General features: G+C 40.1%; 1 protein-coding gene and 1 long non-coding RNA gene across 36 annotated transcripts in view; one reads left to right on the top strand and one right to left on the bottom strand.

Annotated features, from left to right (window-relative positions):
- The window catches only part of NCOA7 (nuclear receptor coactivator 7), a 173,830-nt gene that overhangs the window by 115,044 nt on the left and 39,211 nt on the right, over positions 1-19,575 (top strand). For 29 of the 35 annotated variants that reach the window (XM_081529824.1, XM_081529839.1, XM_081529822.1 and 26 more), the window contains 2 exons: positions 3,938-4,977; positions 6,273-6,441. In XM_081529824.1, coding sequence (XP_081385950.1) covers positions 3,938-4,977; positions 6,273-6,441 — 1,209 coding nt within the window. The remainder of the gene's footprint in view (positions 1-3,937; positions 4,978-6,272; positions 6,442-19,575) is intronic. The other 6 variants (XM_081529816.1, XM_081529836.1, XM_081529851.1 and 3 more) reach the window with 1 other exon arrangement.
- LOC145521358 (uncharacterized) lies at positions 2,012-14,366 on the bottom strand. The gene is made up of 2 exons (XR_014065338.1): positions 14,275-14,366; positions 2,012-2,270 (listed from the first exon to the last, which is right to left on the bottom strand). It is a non-coding gene; the product is annotated as an uncharacterized LOC145521358 (long non-coding RNA).

Here is a 19,575-nt window from a genome sequence, read left to right as displayed (position 1 = left end):
AGAATTAAATGCAATTAAAAAGTGAGGGCATTGGTGGGAGTTAGAGACTGTGTAGAGGTGAATTTGAAGGTAGAATATCTGTACACTAAATTTTTAAAAAATAGAAAAAAGAGAAAATGGAAATGATAAAGTCAATAATAAGAAAGAGAAGAACATTCACAGCTGAGAAAATCAAAAAAGCCAGCATGTAAAAATGCTGTTTCTTTGGCTTATTTTTCTGAATGCTGTTCTTAATTTATGAAAGAATAAGTGAACTTTCTCTGAAAGAATTTGTCTGATTATCAAGAGTTAATCAGGATTTTCTATTCGGTTTAATTGGTAAGCAGAGTTATATTCTTCCTCAGCTTGTGTCTTTCCTTAATCCTTCGTGGAGAGAGATTTGAGTGGACAGTGCAGAGACACTGCCTTGTAGCCAGACTGCCTTAAGTGGTGTGAAAGAAAGTAATAGTAGTTTATTTTGTCTCTGAAGTGTAGGTGGATATTGCTTTAGTTCTGATTACTTTTGTCTTCTAAAACTGAGTTTTTTAATTGAAAAAAAAGAAGCTCCCCGTGAAGAAAGAGCTTAAGAAAACTCAAAGAATCGATTCACTTGTAGGGCTAATCTGATTCTTTGTCATTTTGTCAGTGTGCCTAATTCTGTGTACTGTGTACGTGCTAGCAGTAAACATCTTTAGAAGCTCTCAGTGATAAGAAGGTAGAGACAAAGCAGTGGGTCCAACAGTACAAAGGGAAACCAGCCCCTTGGACTCATAAGAAGAATGAAAGGAAACTAGGGAACTAACCCAGAAACAGAGTCTCTAGGGGTTTATGCCGGCAGGTTCCCCTGGACGTCTGCAGTCCCTAGCATCTGATCAACTAGACCCTTGCAGTGGCCTAGCCACTGAAGGAACCATGGGAGCATGGCCACTGAGGTCTCTCTGAGTCCTGGCTGAAGTGTCTGAGTGAGAGGTTTTAGGAGGCAGTGCAGCAGGCCAGGCAGTTTTGCGTGACAGTGCCTGGGTTTTCTGCCACTATGTGGCTCCTTCCTGAGTAACTCAATCTTGAGCCTCAGTTTTCTCATCTGTAAAATGGAATTAATAGTATTTTTTAGCCTGCAGAACTGTTACAAGAACTAAAAGTGTTGATATAGCAAAACTCTTAGAAAATAGCGTGGTGCCTAATATGTATAGGTTGTTTATTTGAACCTTCAGTGCATGTCTGAAACTCTTCATTATTCTGTGGGAATCTTCTATTCGTGCAGATTGAGGGTTCTAATACATCTTAGTGCACGCCTCTTGTGTGGCAGGGATACATTGACGAGTGGGTCATAGCCACTGTCTCACCGTCTGCTGGGTACAACAGGCGGACAAGAGTGGTACCTGAACAGCCCTGTAGACATAGATGTGAACACAGCATTCCATGAGAACCACGTGAGGGAGTGTCCAAGCCACTTTGGAATCTTTAGATGAGAAGGAGGAAGGGGAGTGAAAGAGTTTTGAAAAGAAAGAACGAACGTGATGATGAGAGGAAAGAAGACAAGAACAGGTAAAGATTTAACAGTTAAGTTTGGAAGTGGATGGCCAGGCAGTTAGGGGCATTTCCTGCCCAGTGATGGCTTCTAATGGAGCAATTCTAATGCACATCTTCAGGGTAGGATGTTAAGTGTTCTTTTAGCAATAGTGAAGATACATCCTTACAGAAAGATTTCTCTCAATGTGAGATTGTGTTTCATGATCCGAGGCTAATGCTGTAGCTGTGGGGAGAGGGAGGAGTTGAGAACTGGCTCCTAGTGTGCTGAAATTATTTCAGAGTTGTACAGTGGTTGTTCCTGTGGATGCAGGGATCTAAAGACATTTTGAGTCTAATGAAGAGTATGTGCACCAATGAGCGAAATAGAATGAGGTAGTAGAATCAGTTCAAATGAATTTGGTACTGACCTCAGAATTCCATCAACTGTTGAAAAGTTTAAAGTAGTTTAAATTTCATTATTCAAGGTTGTATGTTAAAACAAGAAGTACAAATTATCTGGTTGCCACATGCAAATAGTTTTTATTTATTTTTATTATTAAAAAAATATTTATTGGAGTATAATAAAAGAGTGTGTGTGTAAAACCTCTCAATCTTCACCTTCAGGCCTTATATACTTTGTGCAAGACATTTTGTAGCTCCAGCTGCCGTGGAGACTAGGAAGGGAACAACTGAAGGGATTATTGGTCATCATTAAGTCCCTGGTTGAGTCTAGAAAACATTAATTAACAGCAGAGCCAGTTGACACCAGAAGAGCTTGGCAGCTGCGATACAAAAAAAAAAAATAACAGATTAATCCTGGCTTAGATTAGGTAGAACAAGAAGGGAGGGATAGATGAGAAGGTAATATAGGAGGCTGATTGGAGTGCAGTCATACGCTTTCTTTGTGGAGGTCAAGCTAGCCAGGGAAGTAAGAGATGAGGAAGGGACTTAGGTGTTCATTGGAAGATGGTTTTGCTTATTAGTTTGTTCATTAAGTATGTGAAAAGCTGGGCTTTGTTATAGGACTGACTTTGGTCTTTAATATGCCAAATTAAATCTGGGATCTGAAAATGGAAATTATACCACATTATACTTGACTCTAAGATTGAAGCATCTATAACATCTCTTGAGATGCTCATGGTGAGCAGAATATTTTTGTGTGTGCAGGCTTCTTCCAAACAGAGATACTGTCACAATTGTCTTTTAGCATATATGGTGTGTAGGGGCTCAGTGAATGGTTATTGAGTTGAAATGATTTATGAGAGGCCTCTTAAAGCATTTATCAGAGCCTAACAGTTACATAGGCTTTTATTTTATATTGGAAAAAACCTGGATGCTCCATGCAAGTGATTTATTCAGTAACTTTGGGAAGACAGTCTTATAACTTGAACTTCCTAGGACTTTGCTGAGTATTGTCATAATTATTTCAAAGCCAAAATAATAAAGTATTACCTGAATATGATCTAGCCTTTTTAGAAAATTTATTTCTGAAATACAAACGTGTTATTTTTAAAAAGAGTTTTATATCTGTGTTTTAATCCATATTGACAGTAAGGTAAGTAAACTGTGGAGAACTTTGGAGAACATGTTTAATCAATATTTTTTGTATAATTTAAATCTGGGTAATAAAGCATCTGTCACTAAGGAAAAATAATTGACCATGTCCCAGGAAACTGTGTTTCAGCTGATAAAACAGCTGCTTATTGCCATAAAGTAAAATGATAGTGTAATAAAATGAAAGAGATAAGAAATGTAAACCAGTTGTTGTAAGTAAGAGCTCATTTGACTTATTCTCATAAATTTTTAAACTGTAAAATGGAGCTGGTGCTGTATACCTGCAGTAATAGTGGAAATAATCCTCTTGTATCTCCTTTAGGAGTAGAAGGATGTCTCTTTTTGAAAGCGATGGATCTTAAACCATGAAACCAAAATTATGGTTCCATGTCAGTTACAGAACAGTTAAATGAGTAGCTACTTGGTCAATGAGCCATTCAGGAGTAATGTAGTTGGTTTATGCACTGTTTTATGAAAAGAGGAAAAGCCTTGAATATCTAAGGAATTTTAGACATAGTACTAAAACGTTCCCTCTCCTTTGTGTTTCATGAAAATCAGAAACTTGATTTCATCATTAAAAATCTGGTGGGTAACATCTCCATGTTCATAAATGACCTCAAATACCATTCATTTGCTTCTAATAGGATATGCAAGCAACTCTCATGGTTCTTTATTTTGCCACTTTTTATGGTTGATTTTATTTTTCATTTTGAAGTCAATCTCTTGATTTTATTTCCTTGCTTTAGAGTCCTTTAAACATAAATTTAAGTTGTGGTATATTTATGTTTTGGTTTTTTGGTTGGATTTTGTTTTAGTTTTTTTTTTGCCTTTCATCCTTTTGCTTTTGGTGTTGTTTTTAACATTCCATGTGCACCCACCATTTTTCCCCCCGCAGTGACCTACCTCAGGATCTTTGTCCTCTGTACAGGCCTGGAGAATGGGAAGACCTGGCTTCAGAAAAGGATATCAACCCATTCAGTAAGTTCAAATCTCTCAACAAAGAAAAACGGCAGCAGAACGGAGAGAGAACCATCACTTCAGATTCCACATCAACAGGACCTTCAGAGAAGTCAACAGAATTCATAGAAACAAAGCCCTCAGACAGCTCTGTGTCAGACAAGGTAAAGAGACTGGAATCCTCTGCAGAGGCAACCCAAGAATCTACCCCAGTAGCTAACGTCAGCAAGGAACCTCCTGACACTCGGGCTGCATTTGAATCTATAGCCAAAGAAAACTCTCTTTTAGGGGAAGATGACGACTTCGTTGACTTGGAAGAACTTTCTTCTCAAACTAAAGGTGGAACGGACAAAAGAGACACCTCAAAGGAGTGCCTTTCTCTTGACCCAGAGGAACTAAGGAAGACTAAATCACAAGTAATCAATTCTACTACGGAAATTCAGTCAGCCCTGAACTTTTCAGGAACAGAGTGTGATGCTGAACTGAAGGGAACCCTAGACTTAGAAACCTGTGAGAAACAAGATATAATGCCAGAGGTGGACAAGCAGTCTGGGTCCCCAGAAAGCCAGGTGGAAAACACGCTGAACATACATGAAGATCTAGATAAAGTCAAACTCATTGAATATTACCTTAGTAAGAACAAAGAAGGGTCACAGTTATCTGATAATGTGCAGAAGGCAGAATTAAGCGATGGCAAAAGTACTGAGCCAGTGGGAATAGACATCACCCTTAGTAGTTCTCTTCCCCAGACAGGTGATCCCCCGATTGAGGGCAAGGAAGAGCCAGATAAAACCTGGGTGAAAGAGAGAGCACCCCTTCCGTTGCAACTGAGCTCCTCTACAGAAGAAAGTATGAATAAAGAGTATCCAGACTCCTCTTTGACATCTACTCTGGACAATAGCTGCCAAGGTGCACAAATGGATAATAAATCTGAAATTCAGTTATGGCTATTAAAGAGAATTCAGGTACCCATTGAAGGTAAGCCATTTTTAATTTCTTTCTATTCTGTTCTATAGGCATATCTTGTTTTATTGTGCTTCACAGAAACTGCATTTTTTTTACAAATTGAAGATCTGTGGCAACCCCACGTCAAACAAGACCTTTGGCACCCTGTTTCCAACAATATTTGCCTACTTTATGTCTCTGTTTCACATTTTGGTAATTCTTGCAATATTTCAGACTTTTTTATTATTATATTTGTAGTGATCTGTATTATATTTGTAGTGATCAGTGATCTTAGATATTACCACTGAAGGTTCAGATGGTGGTTAACATTTTTTTAGCAATAAAGAATTCTCTAATTACATTGTACTCTTTTTTTTTAGATATAATTCTATTGCACACTTAATAGACTACAATAAAATATAAACATAACTTTTGTAGGCACTGGGAAACCAAAAAAAATTTGTGTTACTCACTTGATTGTGATATTTGCTTTATCGTGATAGTCTGGGACCAAACCCACAATATCTCCAAGGTATGCCTGTATAGTTGCCTTTCTAAAATTTGCACATGCAATAGCAAAAGTAGTACAGTTATTTGAGAACAGTGTTTCCTCAATAGAGCATATCTTTATTGATACACAGAAGGATTTAAACTGCACAGGTCCACTTGTGTACAGATTTTTTTCCAATAAATTTGAGATACAGTATTGCACCATCCATAGTTGGTTGAATCCACGGAGGAGGGATATGGAGAGACAGCTCTAAACTCATACATGTATTTTTAACTGCGGAAGTGTCAGCATCTCTAAACCTTGTGTTATTCAATGGTCAATAGTGATTGGGAAGAATCGCAATATATGGTATCTGTTTTGAACATTGAACTATGACACAGAATTCTATAACGAAAGTAGTGTGCTTTTTTTTAATCTTTCAAGGAACTTTTCCTTTTTCACTTTGGTTTTTGAAGGTGTTTCAGTTTTAAACTGAATGGCATTGTGGTATGATTTGGTCCTCAGTATGATTCATTGCAGGTTGTCACAAATCTCTACTCTTTGCTGTTGTGTTGGTTTTTATCCTTATTCCTAGTTTGTAGCATCTCATGTGATATAGACCAAGGTGAAACATCCAGAACTTTCACCTTTTGTGCTTAAGAAGGTCTGAAAGATTTAGTTAGTCCTAATCTAACATGATCATGTTATATGATATTTATGCCATATGTTTTGACTTTCCAACACTAAGAGAGGACTGGAAATTCTTTGTAAGTTGAAATATTTCGGTATCACCAATATTATCAGTAATGGAGATTTTTTTTTTTCACGTGTGATTCAGATATACTTCCTTCAAAAGAAGAGAAAAGCAAGACTCCACCCATGTTCCTGTGCATTAAAGTGGGAAAACCCATGAGGAAATCCTTTGCCACTCACGCGACAGCCGTGGTCCAGCAGTATGGCAAACGGAGAAAGCAGCCGGAATACTGGTTTGCTGTTCCCCGGGAGAGGTGAGTCCGGGCTAGAATAGGAGATCTGCTGGCCAAGGAGACTCTAACTGCATCTCAATTTTTAATTTAGTCTTGAAGTTCTTGATTTGATTCTTGAATAAGAGATTTCTCTTCACGGTACATCTTAGAATTTCTAAAAGGCTATTATTTCAGTAGCTTTCGGCTAAAGGGTGGTTTCAATATAGCAAATTTGAAGTCATCTTCAGTACTGTGTGCTGAACCATTTTCAAAACTTTATACCCAGTGAATTTTAAATGAAGGAAGATTGAGGTATTTTCAGGTGCCAGTAAGTGGAAGTGCTATTCTGTTGGGAATAAAGGAATATGATGGAGCAGAGCTAAACCCCAAGTGCTGCAGAAAGGCATGATTTTAGTTTTAAAGTGCCTGTTATTCTTGGGGGACTAAAGGTTGCTTTCCCCTTATGGAGAAAGTGTCTGTGACTCAGCAGCATGAGAAATGTGACTGAAATCATCTGGGTGCGCTTAGGGGGCTACGTAGACCTCTAAAGAGATTTGTATTTTTAAATTGCTAAAGAAGTTTTATTGGTGATGTGACAGTCTAGGACAATAGGGACACTGGCATGACATTCTTCAGCAGTACATCACTGAGTTCTTTATAATAGAAATATTTAGGAAACATTATTTTTTAGAAAAAATTTTTCTTTTGTATGTGATAGAATAAAAATGTCTTCACAGAGGCCTTGCAACTAGTCTTCAAAATTGTTAAATACACACATTTTTCTTTTTCCTAACTAGTCATCGAGGCATGCTTTTTGGCTAACATACCTGCCAAGAATAAATACTCAGTGAGCTTCCTTAAGCATGAATGTTTATTTATTTAAATGAACTTTTTCCTGGATATCTCAATGCTGAAGAGGTAATTTCATTTCACTTTATTTTTTTGGCTACGCGACTCAGCTTGTGGAAACTTAGTTCCCTACTAGGAATTGAACCCGGGTCCACGGCTGTGAAAGAGCCGAGTCTTAACCACTGGACCTCCAGGGAATTCCCAAGCATGATTTCTTAATAAAGCAAAATTAAATTCCAAACACGAGCACAACTTCTGGCTGATTAGTGCCCAGAAGGGTAATTCTCGTGAAGAGTTGCCTGATCTTAATAAATAATAATTTAATGTGAAGCTAATTCATGGAATTTTAATTAAGGAGTTTGCTACTATTTTTTCTGTTTGGGATACAAACTCAGGTTAACGTAGACGTTAAACAGAATTTGTTTTGTGTTTACAAGATGTCGTCCTCTCCCTGTACTTGCAACCCCAACACCGACTCCTTGAAAGTTTACAGATACTGAGGAGATACAAAGAAAATGTGTGGCTTTTACATTTCTTCTTCTTGAAATATTTACAAATAATTTCTGAAGCCCTTTGAAAATCGGAGTTCTAGAATCATATCTCATAGATGTATAATATCTTAGAGGTTTAGGCCAATTCCTGATTTTATCGATGGAGATAACAAAGTACTGATTCTTTCAGCTGTATTTGTTACATGGATTCCTGGTCTATTGGGAAACCTACCTATGTCATTTTCTCTCTGGAAAAATGTATTGTTTATAATATAATGAATTTAGCTTTTTTTCAGTTTTATTATCTTCGAGATGTATATGTACCAAGGAATCTTATAGAGTAATTTATTTGCAGTCTCACACATGTAGTTATTTTACTGTCATTCTTTAAGCCAGAATAAGTCTGTAATGCTGAAACAGCACTTCTCTTTGACCTCACACACAAGTAGTTGTGAGCTTTTTTAAAGTAGGTCACTTGTTGAATTCCATTACATTGTATTTTATAGTGTCCCTGTATTTTTTTTTTTTTTTGTCTTTGGCTAGCAAATAACCTGACATACTTAATTGTCTTTCTTAAACTAATCATTAATTGACCAAATATTTTTCTGGAAAATATTATATTTCACTGTGTTATGATTTTTTTGAGTAGATGTTGGGAGATTTTTTTCAGTTGTTCATTACGTATTTCTCTCTCTACCTACCCTAAGGGAAGCCACATTTTAGTTTAAGATTGGGAAATGGAATAGAATGGAGAGCCCCCAAATAAACCCACACTTTTATGGTCAGTTAGTCTACAACAAAGGAGGCAAGAATATAGGGCAAAGACAGTCTCTTCAATAAATGGTGCTGGGAAAACTGAATCACTTTCTTACACCACATAGAAAAGTAAAATAGGTTAAAGGCATAAATGCAAGACTTGAAACCATAAAACTCCTTCAAGAAAACATAGGCAGTAAGCTCTTTGACATCAGTCTCAGCAATATATTTTTGGATATGTCTTCTTAGGTGAGAGCAACAGGAGCAAAAATAAACAAATAGGACTGCATCAAGCTTAAAGGGTGTTTGCACAGTGAAGCAAACCATAGAAAAAAGAAGCAGCAGCCTACTGAAAGGGAAAAGATATTTGAGTATTATATGCCTGATAAGGAGTTAATGTCCAAAATACATAAAGAACTCTAATATGTAAAGAACTCATACAACTTAGTATCAAAAAAATTCAATTAAAAAGCAGGTGGATGATCTGAGTAGACATCTTTCCAAAGAAGACATTCAGATGGCCAACAGGCATGTGAAAAGATGCTCAAATCACTGATCATCAGGGAAATGCAAATCAAAATCTTGATACCTCACACCTGTCAGAATGGTTGTCATCAAAAAGACAGCAAGAGGTGGCGAGGATGTGGAGAAAGGGAAACCTCGTGCACTACTGGTGGGAATGCAAATGGGTACGACCACTGTGGTAAACAGCGCAGAGGTTCTGCAGAACACTTAAAAAGGACCTACCACACAGTCTAGCAATTTCACCTCCGGGTATTTATTTGAAGAAAACAAAAGTCAAAAAGAAACATGCACCCCCAATGATGTTGTTGTGTTGCTGTTCAGTCGCCCAGTCGTGTCCAACTCTTTGCGACCACATGGACCACAGCAGGCCACGCTTCCCTGTCCATCACCAACTCCCAGAGCTTGCTCAGACTCATGTCCATTGAGTCAGTGATGCTACCCAACCATCTCATCCTCTGTTGTCCCCTGCTCCTCCTGCCTTCTATCTTTCCCAGCATCAGGGCTTTTCCCAATGAGTAGGCTCTTCACATCAGGTGGCCAAAGTATTGGAGTTTCAGCTTCAGCATCAGTCTTTCCAATGAACACCCAGGACTGATCTCCTTTAGGATGGACTGGTTGGATCTCCTTGTAGTCCAAGGGACTCTCAAGAGTCTTCTTCAACACCACAGTTCAAAAGCATCAATTCTTCAGTGCTCAGCCTTCTTTATGGTCCAACTCTTACATCCATACATGACTACTGGAAAAACCATAGCCTTGATTAGATGGACCTTTGTCAGCAAAGTAATGTCTCTGCTTTTTAATATGCTGTCTAGATTTGTCATAGCTTTTCTTCCAAGGAGTGAGCATCTTTTAATTTCACGGCTGCAGTCACCATCCGTAGTGATTTTGGAGCCCAAGAAAATAAAGTCAGCCACTGTTTCCTGAATGGGCAGAGAGTAGCCTTTCCTGATTCTCATGGACCCAGCAGATGGAGAGTAGTCTGGAGCACTGACTGGTGTGCTAGGACCACCCAGCCCACTCCAGTGCTGCTCTCGTCTGGGGCAAAGGTGCCAGTGTTGGGAATGGGGAGAGCACACACTTAGAGGAACGGAGCCAGCTCATACCTGCTCCAGAACCTTGTGGCCTGACACTGCACCCAGTGAGACAGCATCAGCCACTGGGCACGGGGGAAACCCCAGCTCACCCCTGATTCTGGCTGTGTCTCCTCCATCACCAGCTCCACCTCCCACCAAAGAGAGCTGCCTGGACGCTGGGGGAAAAACCTGACCTGTGCTAACTTCATATCCTGCCGTCCCACCAGAGTCACAGGCAGACTGTATCGGAATGCTCCTACACAAGGGCAGCCCTTCAAGACCTGGATAGGTAACTGTTCAACCCTAATTTCATAGAGACAGAGACAGTTGTTTCAAACAAAAGAACAAGAAAACTCCCTGAAAAACAACTAAGGAAACAAAGATAAGTAATTTACCAGATAAAGAGTCCAAAACATTGATAATAAGAATGCTAACTGAACTAGGGAAGAGAATAGATGAACAGAATGAGAATTTTAATAAGGAACTTGAAAACAAAAGCCAGTCAGAACCGAAGACAGTAACTGAAATGGAAAACACACTAGAAGGAATTAACGGCACACACGGTGATACAGAACGCATAAGGAATCTGGAAGATTAGAATAATGAAAATCAGCCAATCAGAACAGCAAAAAGAAAAAAATGAACAATTTAAGGGACCTTTGGGACAACATCAGGCATACTAGCATCCTCTTTATATGGGTCCCAGAAGGAGAAGACAGAGGAAAGGGTTAAAAATGTATTTGATAAAATTATGACTGAAAACTTTTCAGACCTGAAGGAGAGAAACATATATCCAGGTTCAGGAAGCAGAAGAGTCTCAAAGGATTCTCAAATAAACCCAAGGAGATCCACCCCAACACAACATAATTAAAATGGCAAAACTTAAATAGAGAATTGTAAAGGCAACAAGAGGAAAAGTCATATACGAGGGAATCCCTGTAAGGCTATCAAATGAATTCTCTGTAGAAACTTTGCAAGGCAGAAGAGAGTGGCATGTTAAATTTGAAGTGCTATAAGAGAAAAACCTATGCAACCAAGGGTATTCTACCTGACAAGATTGTCATTCAGAATAGGAGAGATAAAGAACTTCTCAGAGAAGCAAAAACTAAAAGAGTTCATAAACACTATACCAACTCTTTAAAAGCAATGTTGAAGGGTTTTCTCTAAGTGGAAAAGAGTAGGCTCCAAACTCCAATAAGAATTTATAGGAAAGGAAAAAGCCCACTAGTAAAGGCAAGTATATAGTAAAGGCTGTGGATCAACCACTTACATAAGCCAGTATGAAGATTAAAAGAGAAAAAAAAATGTAAAATCAACTGTAACTATAGCTACAGTTAAGGGAAAAACAAGAGAAGATGTAAGATGTAAAATATGACATTACAACACAAAATACCAGGGAGGTGGTGGTAAAGATGCAGATTTTTTAGCATGTGTTGAAACTTAATGACTACCTAGAGGCTTAATACAGATTGTATTCCAAACATTTGGATACTCTTCTATATAAAAATATATATTTGTCTTTTTTCCTCTACTGAGATTATTTCCTTTCTTAGAAAGAACCAGTAATTCCTATTCAAATTAAAAATGTTCTCTTTTTTCAATTATTTATGGCCTCTTAACCTCTGAAATATTTCATGGTAATTGATTTCATATTATTTAGCTTTTAAAATCAGTAAGATAGAAACAGCAGGAATTATGTAGAATTGGCCAAATCATGTATAAATGTTTAATTCATCAATCCAGGATGAAGTAACTGGTAAGTGTGATTTGTGTAATAAGTAGGCTAATAAGAGAGGGAAAGGGAGAAAAGGAGAGCCCATGAGTATTTTTCAGTCAGCCAGTTCAGTCGCTCAGTTGTGTCCAACTCTTTGTGACCCTATGGACCACAGCACGCTAGGCCTCCCTGTCCATCACCAACTCCCAGAGCTTGCTCAAACTCATGTCCATTGAGTTGGGGATGCCATTCAACCATCTCATCCTCTGTCATCCCCTTCTCCTCCCACCTTCAATCTTTCCCAGCATCAGGGTCTTTTCAAATGAGTCAGTTCTTCACTTCAGGTGGCCAAGGTATTGGAGCTTCAGCATCAGTCCACTATACATATTTTATCTACACTACCACTGTGTACAATTGAGTGTGCAACCTTCTTTGTTTTCCCTGCCTCCACAACAGGAGACGCAGGAGACTCGTGTTCGATCCCTGAGTCGGGAAGATCGCCTGGAGGAGGGCATGGCAACTCACTCCAGTATTATTGCTGGGAAAATTCCATGGACAGAGGAGCCTGGTGGGCTGTGGTTTATGGGATCGCAAAGAGTTGGACATGACTGAAGCAACTGAGCACACGTGCATACTTTATATAGTATTTAGAAGAATATAAAAAAGCAAAAGGAAAATAAAAAGCTCATAATTTTGTTACACAAAGCTAACTACAGTTTATCTTCGTTTTTGTAGCCTTTCAGCCTTTTTTCTATGCATGCATTAATGTAGTAAGTCTATACATACACAAATACACAATATACACATACACACTATTTTGTAAACTGCTTTTACTTCTCTGCCATTAAATATCCTATCTGCATGCATTTAGTGAGCACGCATTACTTTTGTTAATGAGATATAAAAATTTAAAAATTGATTCTTCTAATAAACTCACTTTACAGTGGGAAGATAATCCAAGTCCTAAGGACCCTCATGAAGATTAAGAAAAATGTTCTTAACATTTTCCTTAGAGAAAAAAGAGTGAATTAAAGGAATCACAGACTGGCCTAGTTTACACCATGAAATCTTGAACCATAGTTAATGCTGCATTTTCTGATCAAAAGTCATCTTTTGCTTGCTTTTAAGGGTATCAGAGCTAAACTGAAATCTTTAATAACTGTCAGTGCCCAAAAGACCATAGTTCTCAATAGCCTTTACTATACTTTCTAGAACAATCTAGGCTCTACTTAGCCACACTAGATATATTTCAGAATACAAACCTGGTGATTTTTATGTCATATTGTAGTCTTATAATAATGTTTTAAGGTAAGCATATCACTAATAAAGACAAAATTGAAAAAGAGCTCCAAAATAATTCCTAAAGGAATTATCTTTCTCTCTTTGTATTAACACAAGTTCTAACTTTGGGGAACCTACTGAAAAAAATGTAAGTTATAGGATAATTAGGTTGCTTATGTAAATATTCTCACTTTATTTTTTTAATAATTCCAAATGTTTTGAAGCGGTCTTGCTCCCTCTGATTCTGTTCCTGGTCATTTTATTTTTTATTTCACCCACTTAAAGTTCTAGCAATTCATCATGGTTTTCCAAAAGCACCTTGGTGGGCAGCCACCCTTCAGTAAAGTCACTCACCGGCTTTGGCGAGTGCCTTGACGCTAATCAGTGACTCTGTAGTGGAGCCTCAGCGCGTGAGGAAAGAGCACCCCTTTTAAAGTGAGCGCTCTACTCCGGTGGCTCTGTTTTCTGGTGGAAGAGTGAGAGCCAGCACTTTGGAGAGGTTGTTGCCTGTTTCCACTGCAGGATAATTAATCCTGGCCAATGGGTGCTACACATAGTGTTTGGGAGTAAGTATGCAGAAACAGTAATTACTGCAACCTGCATATTTGCAGGGTCCAGATGGAGGGATGGGGGGGAGGGATGCTCAGGGGCCCCTGTTAATTATCTGCTCTGGGAATCAGCTGCTGAGTAACTTGGTACCTCCAACCTAATGCTGCTATGTGGGAATGTGAGCCTGGTGTTGCTAAATCTTCTCATCTCTTTCAGAAGAAATTGAGTTATGGATGATGTGTGTCAAATCCCCCCAATTTTGCAGTATTAGCCACTGTTTATGGGGGAAAAAAGTAGTGTGCAGGGCAAAAAGCACTTCCCTACTGCTGAGTCCAAGTGACAGGCTGCCAACTGAAGGCCTCCAGCATTGATATTAATATAAACCTTCAGTTTTTACTTATTTGTGAATGATCTGTATTGTAACTATAACTTTTGTTTTGATGAAAGATTCTCAAAAGGACTTTCCTATTATTTTTGGTGAACTAGAACAAAGAAGCTTATTTAGTTGGTGTTTTGTAAATAAAGTTTTCTTTTGTAGATACACAAAGACCCTTTAAGAATGGACATTACATCAGGGCATTACTAACCACTGATTTCATTTGAAGTTGTAGAATGTTGAAACCAGAAGGGACCTTACCAGCAAGTAAAATGACCCCTCTCATATAAGGGCTGAGAGGGTAACAGGCAGGAAGGCCAGGGGTCTCCACATGGAGGAAATAGGCTGCAAGTGTCTCCTAAAATTCTGTGTTGCCATGACAACACCTGGTTCCACCTGAACTTAACTTTTCTCAAACCTTGAGCTAACCAATGCATTTTTCTTATGGAAATGTTTTTCTTAAGCTATGTTAATGAAACTATGTATTTGCTTTGGAATTTGCCTTTCTTCATAATGGTTCCACCTAAGACTAACTTTTTTTCTTTTCTCAAACTTTGGGCTGATAATAGCTCAACAGACTAGTATTCATCATCAATTGTTTTATGACTGGGAGATGACACACTTCATGCCATCATATCTCAAAAATGCATATTGTGGGAGAGGGGCCTGGTGAAACCCCTCAGCCTTGAGGTGTCTCTCTTATCTGACTAATAGCTTTCTAACAGACATAAAACATCCAGCTAAAGACTAGCAGGGGGGCACTCTCTGCCCCCCTTCTGATGTCTATGTCAGAAGCTTTCTCTGTCCTTTTCATACTTTAATAAAACTGCCACACAAAAGCTCTTGAGTGATCAAGCCTGGTTCCAGGTCCCGAAGCTAAATCTTCTTCTTTGGAGATCAAGAATCTGACACCGTTCACCGTAGGCTATCAGGACCTTAGGTCAGGCCATTGAGGGTAAGTTTTAAAATTAGGTGATAGTTTTCCAGTAGTAACTTATGTAGTCAAGAGTGCTTGCCTTAAAGACAAATGGAAGCATTCTATTTTTTAATGACCAGTCTACTCTAGAGCTTACACAGCTATTCTATTAATAGATAGCAAAAAAAAAAAATTGTTGTGATTGTATTTAAATCAGGAAAAGTTATACATTTCTCTAATGATTTAAATAAAATGCTTGTGTAAGAAGAGAGCAAGATATTAAAAACAAATAAACAGGAAAAGAGTGCTTTGCCTTATTGGGTTTCTGTGGCTGTATTCAGGGTGGAAAAGTCTGGGAAGGTTTTAGGCTGAAGTGCAGAGAATATCTTTATTTTACCATTAATACAGCTGAACAGTGGGACTACATATGTACTCCATACTCTCTGGGTCACATTCTTCCTTCTTCCCTTTCTTGTAGTATTATTTCCTATTCTCTGTACCATAATGTACTGTAAAGTATATTTTTAATGTGCTGCTGCTGCTGCTAAGTCGCTTCAGTCGTGTCCGACTCTGTGCGACCCCATAGACAGCAGCCCACCAGGCTCCGCTGTCCCTGGGATTCTCCAGGCAAGAACACTGGAGTGGGTTGCCATTTCCTTCTCCAATGCATGAAAGTGAAAAGTGAAAGTGAAGTTGCTCAGTCGTGTCCGACTCTCTGCGACCCCATGGACTGCAGCCCACCAGGCTCCTCCGTCCATGGGACTCTCCAGGCAAGAGTACTGGAGTGGGGTGCCATTGCCTTCTCCTAATGTCATAGCCATTAAATTGTTTAATGGTTCCTGCTTAGTTTTTAAATTAAGTGTGTGGTTTGCAAGTTATATCTTGCTGTGTGTTACCCCAGTTTCTTTTCGTACCAGTCAAGTGACCTTTGATAAGACAAGAGGGCCTAACTGCTTCTGGGTCATTTTGGTCAGGTTTGCTGGTCTATGTGGTAGCACAATTTAGAGAATCACATATAGGGGACTTTCTAAAAGATCTGTTTACGAGTAGAATGAACATATGCATTTAACGCTCCATACACCTGAATGTACTCTAGCCTGGAAAATCCCAGGGACAGAGGAGCCTGGTAGGCTGCAGTCCATGGGGTCGCTAGGAGTCGGAGACGACTGAGCGACTTCACTTTCACTTTTCACTTTCATGCATTGGAGAAGGAAATGGCAACCCACTCCAGTGTTCTTGCCTGAAGAACCCCAGGGACGGCAGAGCCTGGTGGGCTGCCATCTATGGGGTCGCGCGGGATCGCGCAGAGTCGGACACGACTGAAGCGACTTAGCAGCAACACCTGAATGAGGAGCTAGGTTTTCTTACCTTCATTTTAAAAGCTCAGAGAGGGACTTCCCTGGTGGTCCAGTGGCTAAAATTCCTCACTACCCATGCAGGGGGCCCAGGTTCGATCCCTAGTTGTGGAACTAGATCCCACGTGCCGCCACTAAGACCCAGCGCAGCCAAATAAATAAATAGATTAATAATAATAAAATAAAAGCACAGAGAGATTAAGGAACTTACCCAAAGCCTCCAGCTGATAACAAGTGGAACTAACTTGAGAGGTCAGGTCTTTAACTTAGAAATGATGCTTTTGTCCTTTACCTCACAATTATGTTTTTTTTTTTAAAAAAAAAAGCAACAGTAAATAAAATCACACCATAACTGGTAGTCTTGTTTGATATAGAATAAGTGATAATCATACCTAAAGCCTTTGTACCTAAACTGTGAATAGGTGGTATAGTGTTTTGTTCCAAGCATCATCTCTGATTTGTTCTCACGTTTTATATCCCTCAACCCTACAGCTTGGTCAGTGATGGGCTTTTATGAAATAGTAAAACCAGAACAGCAAGACTGACATAAACGAAACAGTGCAACATATGGGTTGAGACCATGAACTGACCTGAGGTTAATGCCAGGTCCTCCCCTAACATACTGTGTGGCTGTGGGCAAGTTAGGTAACCTGTGCAAGCATCTGTTTCTTCCAGGGCTAACTAGGAGCGCTAATTACAGTGGCTACCCGCTGAGGTTATCGTGAGAAATAACAGCTTGTCTGTCCTCGAAATGAAAGTCAGTTGTTGCTGCTCTGTGGCTTCCTTTCCTATAGTTGGTCGTACTTTGTTGCCTCTAAGGTAAGCCTGCTGCCTTCTAAGAACCTTTATCATTTCCCTTTCTTTGAATTTCTTTCCCAGAGAAGACAACTGTATCTGCTAAATGCAGATTTGTAACTTGAATATGGTGTCTTCTTTGGGATGAATCTCTAAAGGAGCCTTGAGGCTTATGACAAAATCTCTGTTCAGTTCAGTCACTCAGTCGTGTCCGACTCTTTGCGACCGCATGGACTGCAGCATGCCAGGCCTCCCTGTCCATCACCAACTCCCGGAGTTTACCCAAACTCATGTCCACTGAGTCGGTGATGCCATTCAACCACCTCATCCTCTGTCGTCCCCTTCTCCTCCAGCCTTCAATCTTTTCCAGCATCAGGGTCTTTTCAAATGAGTCAGTTCTTCCCATCAGGTAGCTAAAGTATTAGAGTTTCAGCTTCAGCATCAGTCCTTCCAATGAATATTCAGAACTGATTTTCTTTAGGATGGACTGGCTGGATTTCCTTGCTGTTCAAGGGACTCTCAAGAGTCTTCTCCAACACCACAGTTCAAAAGCATCAATTCTTCGGCGCTCAGCTTTCTTTATAGTCCAACTCTCACATCCATTCATGACTACTGGAAAAGCCATAGCCTTGACTAGATGGACCTTTCTTGGCAAAGTAATGCCTCTGCTTTTTAATATGCTGTCTAGGTTGATCATAACTTTTCTCCCAAGGAGTAAGTATCTTTTAATTTCATGGCTGCAGTCACCATCTACATCCAAAATCACTGCAGATGATGAAATCTGATTAAGCCCAAATTTGGAGTTACTTGAACAAAGCTGAAGTGCTGGATTTTGGTATCAGCAATGGCTGGATGGGTGGGAACTATTCTTGTGCCTGGAGGAGTGTGGATGGCAAGCTTCCCCCTACGTCCACCGCCTCGCCTGGACTCTGGCCTTGATCGCCTCTTGGCTGGATTGCCATTGTCACCTCTCCACAAAGCCTTTGTTTCTAGTCAGTCGTGTCTCTTCCTGACCTTCCCTCCTTCGCTCCACAGCAGTCTGCCTAAACTACAGATCTGGCTGGGCCACTTCCCTGCCGGAGCCCTGAGTATTGCCTAGTGGTGCTTCTCAAACTTCGGTCATTCACTTCCTTTCCAAATACCCCCATATCTGCACACCATCTGTATTACTGTTTCCTAAAGAGTTGTCTTCAAAGGATTTAGATCAACTCTTTTTTTTTTTTAAATTAGGCTTTTCCTGAGCAGTAATATCTGTGAAATTTAGCAGCTAATAATATGCTAATTGTGTTGACTCCCAATACTCTTTAAATAAATACATAACTACGGAAATAGGTTCCTCTGGGCAGCCTCTGAAGTCACTGGAGCTGCCCCTGCTACACTTTGTGGAACGGTGGCCTCGGAATAAGGTCAAAGATTTTACTTGTGCCCAGGACTTACTGTGACCCAGTGACCCAGCTCCTCTGGCTTTTTCTCCCCCCACCCTCCTGCCAGTCCATTAACAAAGGATAAAACTCTCTCTTTTTTCCCACCTGTCAGGAATTCTTCCTCTCCTTGATGAGTTCTTGTTCTACAGGAACACCCCAGCCCTGATGCCCGCTGGCTTCTGCCATTGTGTTGTTGGAACTGTGTTAGGCATTTTTGTTTGCTTCTTTCAACCTGATCACTCGAGGGCAGGGACGGGATCACCCTGGGCAGGGACTGTGTCCCGGTAGCCTGTCCCAGTTACAGAATCTGCGTCAAGAAGCCACCAGGGATGTGATTGCATTGTCTCTCCTTCCCTCTGTCACGTCCAGTTTGACCTCCTTCCAGCATCACCCTGCCCTTACGATGCCAGGTCTTTTTTGCACACGTCCCCTCCAGTGGAATGCTGCTTCCCTTCCTCCTGTAACTGACTCTTCCTTCAAAACTCAGCTGGACCTGGGCCCCTCAGAGGCCTTCCCTGACCCCAGCATAAAATGATTCTCCACCGGGCTTACCTTTGTTGTCACTCTTATTAAAATAATAATAACAAGAAAGAAAGAGGCAATAGATTGAGCATGGAGGCCAGAGTGGGATGTTGGAGCAGAGAGATACAAGAGTGTGTGGCTGCAGCAAAGATCCCATTAGGGAGACTGACACAAAACAAAGCTCTCAGGCAGCCCTAAGGAGTTTGAAATTATCCTAAAACCTCCAGGGAGACAGTGGAAGGATTTTGCACAGCTGCGTGAAGTGCTCAGATTTGTATTTTATCACCTCGCTTCTACTTCCCTGCTTCTTTCTCTTGGCTTCCTTCCAGGACTGCTCCTACTGCTTCTTCCTTACATGCCAGATTTTTCCGGACCCGGTACCTGTCCTGTGAGTTCCCTGCTCACAGGTGTTACCACCCTTATTGCTTCATGACCGCATGGTAGCCAGCAGGGCGGTAATTACTGGTAATGCAGTAATTGTGTTGGCTTGGCCAGAGGCCACAGATAGTGTTCTGAGGTAACTGAGGCCAAAGCTTGGTGAGTCACTGTG

This window comes from Giraffa tippelskirchi, chromosome 9 (assembly GCF_054371585.1).
Source record: "Giraffa tippelskirchi isolate mGirTip1 chromosome 9, T2T-mGirTip1v1.2.pri, whole genome shotgun sequence".
NCBI lineage: Eukaryota > Metazoa > Chordata > Mammalia > Artiodactyla > Giraffidae > Giraffa > Giraffa tippelskirchi.
This window is presented reverse-complemented; position numbering and strand designations above follow the sequence as displayed.